Source organism: Silurus meridionalis, chromosome 20 (genome assembly GCF_014805685.1).
Source record: "Silurus meridionalis isolate SWU-2019-XX chromosome 20, ASM1480568v1, whole genome shotgun sequence".
NCBI classification, from domain to species: domain Eukaryota; kingdom Metazoa; phylum Chordata; class Actinopteri; order Siluriformes; family Siluridae; genus Silurus; species Silurus meridionalis.
This window is the reverse complement of record NC_060903.1, coordinates 10,275,082-10,288,563: the sequence shown is the minus strand read 5'-3', so window position 1 is coordinate 10,288,563 and position 13,482 is coordinate 10,275,082. Positions and strand designations below refer to the sequence as shown.

Here is a 13,482-nt window from a genome sequence, read left to right as displayed (position 1 = left end):
GGTAGGGTGAAGTTAGGTTGTGTGTGTTGGTGAATGTTGGTGTTAGATTTGACACATGTTGAAAAAGCATGCAGCTACCTTGTAGGTCTGTGGTGACAACCTTTGTGTCATACGATCCAGTGAGTAAGTAATGAGCTCCAGGGGAGAAGCGTACAGAACGCACATCACTCGAGTGAGGTCGATATGTCTGCACCATCCTTCCTCCTCTGATGTCATACAGCATACAGGCACTGTCCTCCTGGCCTGTGGCTAGTAGACGCCCACTGGGATCTACTGCCACTGAGGCTACTGGACTGCCTGAATCATCATATATGTGTGGGAGTCATATTTTGTTATATAATCATGTTTAATAAGTTAAATTCACATAATTGATGATGAAAAACCTGGGGCAGTAAATATACAACATTTAATTTAGTAAGTTTTTACTGACTGTAAAGTAAAATCTAAATTCATGCTCACCAGACCCGTGAAAAGCTGTCCCTACGACTCTCACACAGCTGGGAACACGCAGGTCCCAAAAACGCACAGTTTTATCCTGTGAGCCAGATGCAATCATCCAGCCTCCCCATGTGTACAGAGAGAGTATGTGACCTGTGAAGAGACAGCATCGCTTATTAAATCAATAAACTGTACATGTCTTATGGGCAAATGAGGAAATAACTCAGTTGTTCTAGGGGATAAAAATCTGACTGTTTATGTCCTACTCCTGTACTAGCATGAAAAGCTTATTACTGGTATATGCATGTTGCAAGTGGTTGTCTGTGTGGGTTAGAACTGCAGCCCTGGCAGAAATCTGCAGTAAAGAGGTACAGTAAAACCCTGTTGTACGAGCAACTAATAGTACGAGCAAACGTAGATACAAGAGACCTTGCTCGCATAATTTTACCCTAATCACAAGCAAATTTTGAAGGCACAAGCAAACCCACGCCAGTTCCCTGCTTTCGGCCGAGGGTAGCATCAGTCGCTTAGTTGATGACGTATCACTCAGTCGCTCTCGTTGCTCAGTGCAGCAAAAACGTAACTTTTTTAGTGTTATATTTTTATTTCACTAGAAACCTTGAAAAATGTCTTCCAAGAAAATCAGTGATGGTGCTGGGAAAAAGAAAGTAAATAGAATTACCATTGAAACCAAGAAGGTTACGAGCGTCTCACACTCGCAATCAACCACTACCACATGGGTAAGTGTTAAATTATGTTTACATTACGGTATTTTGCAGTGCATTTGTTTGTTAAAATATGCTACAAACACTTTTTAAGTGCAGAAATAAGCGATCGAATGAGGTCTCAGAACGGATTAAATCGCTTTTACATTCATTCTTATGGGAAAAAATTAGTTCAAACGTACGAGCAAATGGACCTACGAGCAATTTTCAAGAATGAATTATGCTCGTCCAACGGGGTTTTACTGTACAGCATGCTTGTGTGTATGAGAGCGTGTGAGAGTGTTTGAGAATTTGTGTACATTTCTATGTGTGTATACCTGTGTGTCCATTGAGAGCGTGAAGCCCCTGTCCTCTCTGGCAGTCAGTAGTATAGATGTTACAGTCTCCTGCTCCAGCACTGATTAAGATAGATCCTCCACTCTCAGGCCCTTCCATAAAGGCCAGGTCTCGAATCGTGCCATCATGCATACTGAACTCCAGATCAGGACCTGAGAGAGAGATCAGTAGAAAGCGTTTTTAATAAAAGAATAAGCTGGATTCAAATTTTTGTTGTCTATTTAAACATGTCCTTGGTCTTGGTCTTTCTCTCAATCTCAGACTTTTTACTGAAAAGAACAAAGTATAACATCATACTGCAGAAAACTCAGTAAGTAATTTTTAAATTGTTAAATGTTAATAGGGTTGTTTATGTTTATAAAAACATACTTGTTTAACATGACAACATGATTGTAACTCACCAAGCTCTTATTTTACAGACTGAACCTTTTGTTGAGGTGACGCAGCTTCCTGTTGTTGATATGTTTGCTGCGAATTTGCTTGCCACAAATTTTGATCTTAAATTATCGTTTAGATTTCCTGTATTCTCTACTCTTCCTTAGCTGTGTTTCTCTTTTTTTTTTCTTTGGAAGAGCGCTGTATCCCCTGTTTAAAGCAGTGAGTGGAGGCCATTCCCATTGGAACTGTGAATGCACACTACAGTAACCACATTAAGGTAATATGGCAAGCATCCAGCTCATTCAGTGCATGGAGTGTATAATCTTTTTCTGTCACTAGCGTTAATTTTATAATTTTATCTGTGGGAGGTGTAAGTTAGTTAGCACTTACAACTCCGGCAAAGGTGCAACATGGACCCTGGATGCGGCAGCAGCGGAAGAGACAAGCAAAGCCCGGTCGAGGCGTCTCCCCGCCACCACTACAGGCCTTGAGATCTCGACCGAGAACCGCCGCCTCTCCGCGAGGCGGAACGCGACACTGTGATTCTCGGAGATTCCATCGTCCGGCATGTCCGCGCTACCGGAGCTAAAGGTAAGGTGCACACTCGCTGTTTTCCTGGTGCTCGTGTTCTTGATGTCGCTGCGCAGGTACCCGCGGTCCTGAAGGAGAACTGGAGCGGTTGTTCTTCATGCCGGAACGAACGACACCAGGCTGAGACAAACGGAGGTATTAAAGAGGATTTCAGGATCCTGGTGGAGACGGTACGCAGCACATCACCCACAACGAGGATCATAGTGTCAGGACCTCTTCCCACTTACCAGCGAGGGGCTGAGAAGTTTAGTAGACTTTTAGCTCTAAATGAATGGTTACAGTCATGGTGTCGAGAACATAAACTTCTCTTTGTTAATAACTGGAACTGTTTCTGGGGCGTCCTAGGTTCTTCCGCCCTGATGGCCTGCACCCCAGCAGAGTTGGAGCAGCAGTGCTATCAGATAACATCTCTAGGATACTTCACACCATCTGACTGGTAAGACATCAGGAAATCTTCGACAATGAGAACACGCATACAACAGACCAAATAGTTACAAGTTCACACACAGCCCAGTTTATAGAAACCGTATCTATCCCTCGTGTAGCAAAACCAAGAAGTAAATACACAAGATCCAGAAACAATCTCATTGAAGTTAAAACTGAAAATGCCAGATAAACAAACACCAAAAAGTTTTAAAGTTTGGTCTTTTAAACATTAGATCACTTGCACCCAAAGCACTGATTATAAATGAGATGATCACAGAGAATAATCTCGATGCACTCTGTCTCACTGAGACCTGGATTAAACCAGGTGATTATATGGGTCTAAGCAGTCGACACCGTCAGGATATGTTTATAAGCATGAGCCCGTCAGACTGGTCGTGGGGGTGTAGGAACCATTTATACTGCTTCTCTTAATGTTAGTCAGATGTTAGGATTCAGCTTTAAATCATTTGAAGTGCTCGTTCTTAAAGTTGTACTTTCGGACATACATAGTAAACTCGCTCTGGTCACCGTGTACAGACCCCCAGGACCCTACGCTGATTTTCTTCAAGAGTTTGCTTGTTTTCTATCAGATCTCTTGATCAATTTTGATAAAGTGCTGCTTGTAGGAGACTTTAATATTCATGTAGATGATGTAAACGATGCTCTAGGATTATCATTTGTTGACTTATTAAACTCTTTTGGGGTTAAACAAAAGCGTCACCAGACCAACTCATCGCTTTAACCACACACTAGACTTAATAATATCACACGGAGCAGACGTCACTGATATAGATATTTTACCTCAGAGTGATGACATCACAGACCATTACCTCATACTGTACACACTACCGGTAGAGCAGATTAGCCGTGTTGCACCACGTTATCGACCTGGTAGGACTATTGTTCCAACCACTAAGGACAGATTCGTAAATAACCTGCCTGATTTATCTCAATTTCTCACTAAACCCATAACTACTATTAATCTTGATGAGATAACTAAGAACATAGACCTTATCCTCACTAGCACATTAGACACCGTTGCCCTATCCGGTTAAAAAGGTTAGAGACCAAGCACCTGCATCTTGGTATAATAGTCATACACATGCCCTCAAGAGAACAGCACGTAATCTGGAGAAAATGGAGGAAAACTAAATTGGAGGTATTTAGAATCGCGTATAAAGACAGTATGCTCAGCTACAGACGGGCGCTAAAAGCTGCTAGAGCTGAACACCTGAGCAAACTTATAGAAAACAACAAAAACAATCCCAGGTTCCTTTTCAGTACAGTAGCTAAACTAACTACAAATCAGGGCTCTGAAAATTGTGTTCCATCACAGTTTAGTAGTGAGGACTTTATGATTTTCTTCACTGAAAAATAGATAACATTAGAAAAACAATTGTGGCAGTTCAACCTCTTACAGCATCTCCTGAGACAGTGTTACCTTCAACTCCACAACTCCACTGTTTTACATGTATAGGACAGGAAGAGCTGTATAATGTTATTGCCAAAGCTAAATCGACAACATGTCAGTTAGATCCAATTCCTACTAAATTACTGAAGGAAGTGTTATATACAACTGGTGAGCCTCTTCTAAATATTATTAACTCCTCACTATCTTTAGGTCACGTCCCTAAATCCCTCAAGTTAGCAGTTATTAAGCCCCTCATTAAAAACCTAATCTGGATCCAAACACGTTATCAAATTACAGACCAATTTCAAATCTCCCATTTATGTCTAAGATTTTAGAAAAGATTGTCGCTGCACAGTTATGTTCCTACCTGCAAGAGAACAATATCTTTGAAGAATTTCAGTCAGGTTTTAGGCCCCATCATAGCACAGAAACTGCTCTAGTTAAAATAACTAATGACCTGTTTTTAGCTTCAGACCAAGGCTTCATCTCGCTGTTGGTTTTACTAGATCTTAGTGCTGCATTCGACACTATAGACCATGATCTCCTCCTAGATCGCTTACAAAATTACATCGGCATTCAGGGACAGGCATTAAGCTGGTTTAAATCCTACCTGTCCGATCGTTACCATTTCGTAGATTTGAATGGAGAGCTATCCAGGCTAATGCAAGTAAATTATGGCGTGCCGCAAGGTTCAGTTCTAGGACCCCTGCTCTTCACAATATACATGCTTCCGTTAGGAAATATTATTAGAAGGCATGGAATTAGCTTCCATTGTTATGCTGATGATACTCAGCTATATATTTCATCTAAACCAGGCGATACAGCTCAATTAACCCGGATGACTGAGTGTGTTAAGGAACTAAGAGATTGGATGACCCATAACTTTCTACTTTTAAATTCTGATAAGACTGAGATTTTGCTCATCGCCCAAAAACTGGTATACAGACGCTCCAGCATCTCAACCTGCATTTAGACGGATGTTCTGTAACCACTAGTTCAACGGTAAAAGACCTGGGTGTTATTTTAGACAGCGACTTGTCTTTCAAAAATCACATCAATCAGGTTACAAAACAGCCTTCTTTCACCTTAGAAATATTTCTAAGCTAAGAAATATGTTGTCTATATCCGATGCAGAGAAGCTCGTCCATGCGTTTATGACCTCCAGAATAGACTACTGTAATGCGTTACTAGGTGGATGTCCTGCTTCATTAATAAACAAGCTTCAGTTAGTCCAGAATGCAGCAGCCAGAGTTCTTACAAGGTCAAAAAAATATGATCACATAACCCCGATCTTATCGTCCCTACATTGGCTTCCTGTTAAGTTTCGAATAGACTACAAACTATTACTTCTCACTTATAAAGCACTAAATGGTTTGGCTCCGTGTATCTATCCAGTCTTTTAACACGCTACAATCCGCCACGCTCCCTGAGATCTCAAAACTCTGGGCTTCTAGTAGTTCCTAGAATAGCAAAGTCCACTAAAGGTGGTAGAGCATTTTCACATTTAGCTCCTAAACTCTGGAATAGTCTTCCTGACGGTGTTCGGGGCTCAGACACACTCACCCAATTTAAGTGTAGATTAAAACGTATCTTTTAGCAAAGCCTACACATAACACACATCACATCATAACCTTGTGCTCCAGAACATCTGATCACATGCACATTATCAACTTGTGCTGTTAATATCATGAACAGCAGCTACGCTAATTCCTCTCCACTGCTTCTCTTTCTCTCCCCATCCCGAGGCATCCTGAGGTTGCTCCAGCTCCAGTCACCTCCCACCTCGTGATGATTACGGACCTTTAAAGAAGTAGATGCCGAACTCACAAACATCCCGAACCATCTAGAGACGTACCAGTGCCATTTGGATCCCGCTACATGTGTGGAGTTTTGACATTGGACCTCCTGGAGTGTTTAAAGGCTCTGGCATGGAGAAGCTGATGCTGGATCTGTGGTGATCACAAATGCTGAGCTTATAAAACTCGGAGCTACTAACCATATAGACTGTTTAAGACTGCAGAAAGAACATTGCTTGTGGTCTTGTACTCCAGTGGTCGTGTTGGTTCTCACTCTCCAGTGTTCTGTATTGTTGAAAGATTTATGATCAAACTCTTGATGTCACCCAGATGAGGATGGGTTCCCCTTTTGAGTCTGGTTCCTCTCAAGGTTTCTTCCTCATAACATCTAAGGGAGTTTTTCCTTGCCACAGTCGCCACGGCTTGCTCATCAGGGACAAATGCACACCATTCACCATCACTGTTGATTTGTGTAAAGCTGCTTTGAGACAATGTCTGTTGTGAAAAGCGCTATACAAATAAACTTGACTTGACTTGACTTGACACTTTGATGGAGAAGATCCTAGATTAAATGAGCGCATCCATAGTGAGAATTAGTGAGTGCGAGAGCAATACAGGTTCTGCAGGGGAAGGTCTGAATGCCTGAGGTAAAGTGACGACTTGGCAGCGTACTCCCTAAGGCTCGCCCACAGGAGCACCATTCCTCTCCGCTTCATGTTTCCAACAGGTTTGCTCTACTCAGTGAAGGACCTGCTTAGAAACCTGAAAGAACTCTGGTTATTAGAGACTCTATTCTGAGTCACATAACATTAGCTAGACCTTCAGGGGCACCAGCAGCACAGGTAGGTGTATACCGGGAGCCAGGGCGCCAGACATAGAAGGTTAGTATAGGTTTTTGGGAAAGCATAGGTTCTTTAAGATAGTTTTTTACATGGGAGCTAATGATATACGCCTTTGACAGTCAGAGGTTACTAAGAGAAACAGTATAGAGGTGTGTAAATTAGCAAAGGCAATGTCAGATGCAGTAATATGCTATGGCCCCATCCCAATGTGGCATGGCAATGTAGCTTACAGCAGGTTATGTTCGCTGAACTGCTGAATGTCCAAATGGTGCTCCAAAAACAATGTTGGCTTCATAGATAATTGGAGCAATTTTAAGGGGAAGGCTGGCCTGTTACGGTGGGATGGCATTCATGCCTTTTTGGTACCTCAAATAAATTAAGACTACAGCAGAGGGGCAGATCTTTCTCTTACAAAGCCCCACAGTTATGGAACAGCCTTTTAACTAGTGTTTGGGACTCGGACACAGTCTCAATGCTCAAAGTTTAGGCCGAAAAAATTTATTCGTCAAGTTTTTTATCAGTTGTTTTTTCTTAGGTAAAGGAGCCGATCTGGAGGGATCATATTTATAGAGTGTTCGATGAACCATTTGTATGCTGTTGTTCCCTCACTCTCACTCGTTCACTCAGGTTTGTTGACGGTGGTGTTGTGGGTCGTCTCTTATCCCAGAGATCCCTCATGTCTGTGTTACCTTTTGGTTCTCCCTTTTATTTATGCTGCCAACTGCCTGTCCTTAACTTTTATACAACAATAAGGATACTTAATAATCCATATCCTTCTTTTCTTGTCACTCTCTCTCTCTCTCTCTCTCTCTCTCTCTCTCTCGTTAAACATGCCCCTGAGGTACTATTGACCACTGTTCCTGAACCTCTCCTCTTCTCTTCCCGCTTCATCCAGCCTGCCTCTGGATGGTGTACTCTTCTATTGGCAGCCACTCTGTGCAGCTAGGGGTGGTATCTTAACAACGCCCTGGGATCCATTAAATTAAGGTAGTAGTATAGGAGCTTTGAAGAAAGATTTGGACTGTACTTAATGTCAACAGTCTGCTACAATGACTCAGAACTATAGTCAAGTCAAGTCAAGAAGCTTTTATTATCATTTCAACCATATATAGCTGATGCAGTACACAGTGAAATGAAACAACGTTCCTCCTGAACCCAGGTGCTACATAAAACAACATAAAACAACAGTCACAGAACAGAAGAACACAGGGCCAGGAACTAAGATCCTCGCCACATAAAGTGCATGTGTGCAACTGGGCAGTGATTCATCTGCTTAAGATGCTCTCGATGGTCCCTCTGTAGAACATGGTCAGGATGGGGGGAGGTAGATGAGCTTTCCTCAGCCTTCTCAGGAAGTAGAGACGCTGCTGGGCTTTCTTGGTGATGGAGCTGGTTGTCCGCCAGATGAACACCAAGGAATTTGGTGCTCTTGACGATCTCCACTGAAGATCCATCAATGATCAGTGGAGAATGGTCACTCTGTGTTCTCCTGAAGTCAACAACCATCTCTTTAGTTTTGTCGATGTTCAGAGATAGGTTGTTAGCTCCACACCAGGCTGTTAACCGTTGCACCTCCTCTCTGTATGCTGACTCGTCGTTCTTGCTGATGAGACCCACCACGGTCGTGTCATCAGCATACTTGATGATATGATTCGAGCTGTGCGTTGGTGCACAGTCGTGAGTCAGCAGAGTGAACAGCAGTGGACTGAGCACACAGCCCTGAGGGGCTCCAGTGCTCAGTGTGGTGGTGCTGGAGATGCTGTTCCCGATCCGTACTGACTGAGGTCTCTCAGTCAGGAAGTCCAGGATCCATTTACAGAGGGAGGTGTTCAGGCCCAGTAGGCTCAGCTTCTCAATCAGGTGCTGAGGAATAATTGTGTTGAATGCTGAACTGAAGTCTATGAACAGCATCCTTACATAAGAGTCCTTGTTATCCAGATGGGTGAGGGCCAGATGGAGGGTTGTGGAGATGGCATCGTCCGTGGAGCGGTTTGGACGATACGCGAACTGCATGGGGTCCAGTGCGGGTGGGAGCTGGGTCTTCATGTGCCTCATGACGAGCCTCTCGAAGCACTTCATCATGATGGGTGTGAGTGCAACGGGACGATAGTCATTGAGGCAGGAGACAGAAGACTTCTTCGGCACAGGAATGATGGTCGTCGTCTTGAGGCACGTAGGAACAGTGCCGCTGCTCAGGGAGATGTTAAAGATGTTGGTAAGGACATCCGCTAGCTGTTCTGCACATTCCCTGAGCACTCTGCCAGGAATGTTGTCTGGTCCAGCAGACTTCTGTGGGTTAACTCTGCATAGAGTTTTCCTCACTTCAGCTGTGGTTAGACAGAGCACCTGGTCACTGAGAGGAGGGATGGTCTTCCTCGCCACCACGTTGTTCTGCACCTCGTACCGGGCGTAGAAGTCGTTCAGCGCATCTGGGAGGGAGGCGTCACGGTCACAAGCAGCTGGTGGTGTCTTGTAATTTGTGATCGCCTGGATGTCCTGCCACAGGTGTCTCCGCTGTCCTGGAAGTGGCCATGGATTCTCTTGGCGTGTGCGCGCTTCGCCTGTCTGATAGCACGGGACAGTTTGGCCCTTGCTGTTTTTAAGGCCGTCTTGTCCCCTGCTCTGAAGGCAGAGTCTCTTGTTTTTAGCAGCACACGCACCTTGGCGGTCATCCACGGCATCTGGTTGGAGCGTGTAGTGATGGTCTTGGAGATAGTCACGTCATCAATGCACTTGCCGATGTAGCTGGTCACTGTTGACGTGTACTCCTCCAAGTTGATGAAATCGCCATTGGTTGCAGCTTCCCTGAACATGTCCCAGTCAGTGCATTCAAAACAGTCCTGGAGAGCAGACATGGATCCTGCTGGCCAGGTTCTCACTTGTTTTTGAGCTGGTCTTGAACGCCTGCTGAGTGTTCTGTATGCTGGATCAACATAACAGAGATGTGGCCTGAGTACCCGAGGTGGGGGCGGGGCATTGCCCGGTATGCGCCCCGGATGTTTGTGTAAACAACATCCAGCGTGTTTTCTCCTCTGGTTGCAAAGTCCACATTCTGATAGAATTTGGGAAGCACAGTCCTGAGATTTCCGTGATTAAAATCTCCGGCGACTATAAACAATCCGTCAGGGTGTGTGTTTTGAAGTTTGCTAATGGTCCCGTAGAGCACACTGAGCGCTTCCTTAGCATTAGCGCTAGGTGGTATGTACACTCCGAGCACAATAGCGGTGGTGAATTCCGTGGTAAATAAAAGGTCTACATCTCACAACAATAAACTCCAGCAGCGATGAGCAGTAGGTGGAAACAAGCACAGAGTTCTTACACCATTCCGTGTTGATGTAAACACACAGACCGCCGCCGCGAGTCTTACCGCACAGAGTTGCATTTCTGTCGGCACGAAACCGGCTAGCCCGTCCAGCTGGATGGCGGCGTCCGGAACTCTGTCGCTCAGCCACGTCTCAGTAAACACAAAAACGCAGCAGTGTCTGTACTCACGCCGAGTAGCTTGTTGGAGTCTGATGTAGTCTAATTTATTGTCCAGGGAGCAGACATTTGCCAGCAGTAGTGATGGTAGAGCGGGCGGCTGGGGTTAGCTTTTAGCCTAGCATTAGCACCCGCTCGCTTTCCGCGTTTCTGCTTCCTCGCGCAGCGCTTCCGATTCCCCCTCCTCCGTCCGTCCGCCGCAGGTGATGCCGAGGTCTGGAGGCCTGGTTCTCGGAGCACGCCGAGGTCGCGTAGCTTCTGCCGCAGGTCATAATTAATGGTGTTGTTTGGGTTGTTTCTGAGTTCTTTCAGTGTTTTGCGGTTGTACACAGGGACAATGGTTGCTCCGATGTGTTGTGTAGGGTGGGCTACAAAATGAAGGATCTTCCCAGATGAGGATCTTCCTTCTTGAGTCTGGTTCCTCTCAAGGTTTCTTCCTTATGCTATTTCAGGGAGTGTTTCCTTGCCACAGTCACCAAAGCTGCTTTGAGACTATGTTCATTGTTAAAAGTGCTATACAAATAAAAATTAATTTTAATGAATTAAGATTATTCTTTAATATAGGAGGTTTTGTGTTACATTAATTGTATGCTGCATGTTTTAACATGCAGATAAAGCAATATTTATGTACATGTGATTCATATTTTGTCATGTCTCATATGTACACTGATACATACATGATACTATGATAACATAATACTTAATGATAAAAGTAGCTACCGAAAATAAAATAATAAATGAATGAATGAGTAAATGAACATCAGCATGCCCTCATGATTGAACATTCGTAAAAATATTGAGGCTGCTCACCAGTGGCATTGCAGGTCTCAGTGTTAAAAGGCAGCACTTTGACGTATTTGTCGTTGGAACCAGTTGCCAGAAGCTGCCCACAAGGGCTCCATGCCACACAGTAAATGGAACCTTTATGATGCTTATTTCTCTTAAAGCGCACCACTGGGGATTTAGACGCTTCACTGAGAGACACAAAAATAATCAACTCATTAATGGTACATATATTAAGTCAATTTACCAAGGCAGTAAAAAGTCATGCAAAATACAAAACAACTCAATTTATTGTTAATAACAATATATAACAAAAATATAATATATATAAAAATATAATAATTGTAATTACAAATACTTTTTTTATTTTTTTGCTGTAGAATTAAGAAACTTTTGTTAAAAAAATTAATAAAAGAGATCAGAGAAAATAAATATCAGATGAGAGTTTAAAAGTTTCTTATCTTATGGGCAAGAAAAAGTATAGTAAAAGAGAAATTTAACTAAACACCTAATATTTGTTTTGCATATATTGGTTGCAAAAACTGCATCAAGCTGCAACATCAACAAACTGATGATTTCTTCTGATGTGATGTTTTTCAGGGTTTTAAAAGCCTGAAAAACACCTGTATACACATATACAAACAGTGGTGTGGGGAAAGAAAAAAAAATAATATAAATATATATATGTATAAATATATATAAATATATATATATATATATATATATATATATATATATATATATACACACACACACACACACACACACACACACACACACACACACACACACACACACACATACATGAGATTTATAAATGCAACTAAAATACTATGGCAACAATATAATTGTATTCATTTTTTGGCTTGTGGTATGAGTGTACCTGGTGTCGAGTGTGTCAGGGTATGCACAGACCCGCAAAGTTTTGGAGTTGGAGCCCACAGCATAGAATGCCCCTGATGGATGGAAGGCCACAGCCCGCACAGCTTGTGTATCCTCCAGAGTACTTACTGCTTTAAACAACCTCTTGGACTGGTCTCCCTGAGATGCAGATAAAATGCACACAGCAATATGCACAAATGCATTCACTTTTATAGAGAAACTGTTTTATTTGTGATAGAAATCTTTAATGACATGGTAACCTATAAACTGAATATAAAGGAAGCCCAATACAGCATAACTGAAAAAATAATTTGTGATTTTGGCGATCATAACAAGAAGCAGAGAGGTGAGAGATGAAATGTAGAGTAATATGCTATTAATTGTGCATATATAGGCACACTAGGATGCTGCCTTGCATTTAAGATTGGGCATCTTTTTCTACATAAAGTAATCAGTGGCAACCAGTCATTTTCCTTTGCCCAGTAAAATGATAGCTGACCTTTAGTTACTATGCAGTGAGGAATTTAAGACATTTTTTAACTATGAGGTGAAAACACATATACCGTATTTTCGGACTATAAGCCGGTACTTTGAACCCCGCGGCTTAAACAATGAAGCGGCTAATTTATGGATTTTTCCTGGGTTTTTCCCGGTTTCACAAGCTGAGCCCCATAACATTAGACCAATGAAATTGCCGAATGGGTTAAGGTGAACCAATTAAATTCTTTATATCAAATCAGATGCGTTCCCACTGAATCGGGCCGCACCACATCATAAATATGGATGATGTTCCTCTGACGTTTGACCTGCCGCTCACTCGGACTGGCAACAGGAAATGCGAATTATTCGTCATGCTGAAAACAACCGGGCATGAAAAAAAGCACTTCACCTGTGTTCTGAGCTGCACAGCATCGGGAGAAAAGCTTCACCGATGGTGATTTTTAAACGCACGACGATGCCAAAAGAAAAACTCTATAAAGTTCTGTAAAGTTCATTAGTTTCAATGTAGACACCTGCGGCTTATAGACAGGTGCGGCATATTTATGTTCAAAATAAAAATCTTTGTCAAATTCAGTGGGTGCGGCTTATATTCGGGTGCGCTTAATAGTCCGGAAATTACGGCACATGCATTAAAATCGTTTACACGGCAATACATTACCAAATACAACAGTGCCCCTCTGCCCCTCTTTACTCACTCATACTCTCTCTCTCCCATTGCTGAGTCAATGAGGTACCAGTAATCTTGTCCCTTTCTACTTTCCACACCTGACTAACTCACCCTGACCCTCTACTATTGGATGGAAGTTTTTTCGTTTGGAGACCATTTGCCACTGGTGATGATGGTTTCTCATGAACACTCTAAAGATCCATGAGGTTACTGTGGAGGGGTAAAC

The 13,482-nt window shown here is 42.9% G+C and overlaps 1 protein-coding gene across 4 annotated transcripts in view; it reads right to left on the bottom strand.

The window, feature by feature from the left end:
* wdr47a (WD repeat domain 47a) overlaps positions 1-13,482 on the bottom strand; it is a 33,786-nt gene that overhangs the window by 3,021 nt on the left and 17,283 nt on the right. For all 4 annotated transcript variants that reach the window (XM_046876236.1, XM_046876239.1, XM_046876238.1 and 1 more), the window contains 5 exons: positions 12,090-12,247; positions 11,234-11,397; positions 1,481-1,651; positions 460-591; positions 79-297 (listed from right to left, as the gene is read on the bottom strand). In XM_046876236.1, the coding sequence (XP_046732192.1) occupies positions 79-297; positions 460-591; positions 1,481-1,651; positions 11,234-11,397; positions 12,090-12,247 (844 nt within the window). The remainder of the gene's footprint in view (positions 1-78; positions 298-459; positions 592-1,480; positions 1,652-11,233; positions 11,398-12,089; positions 12,248-13,482) is intronic.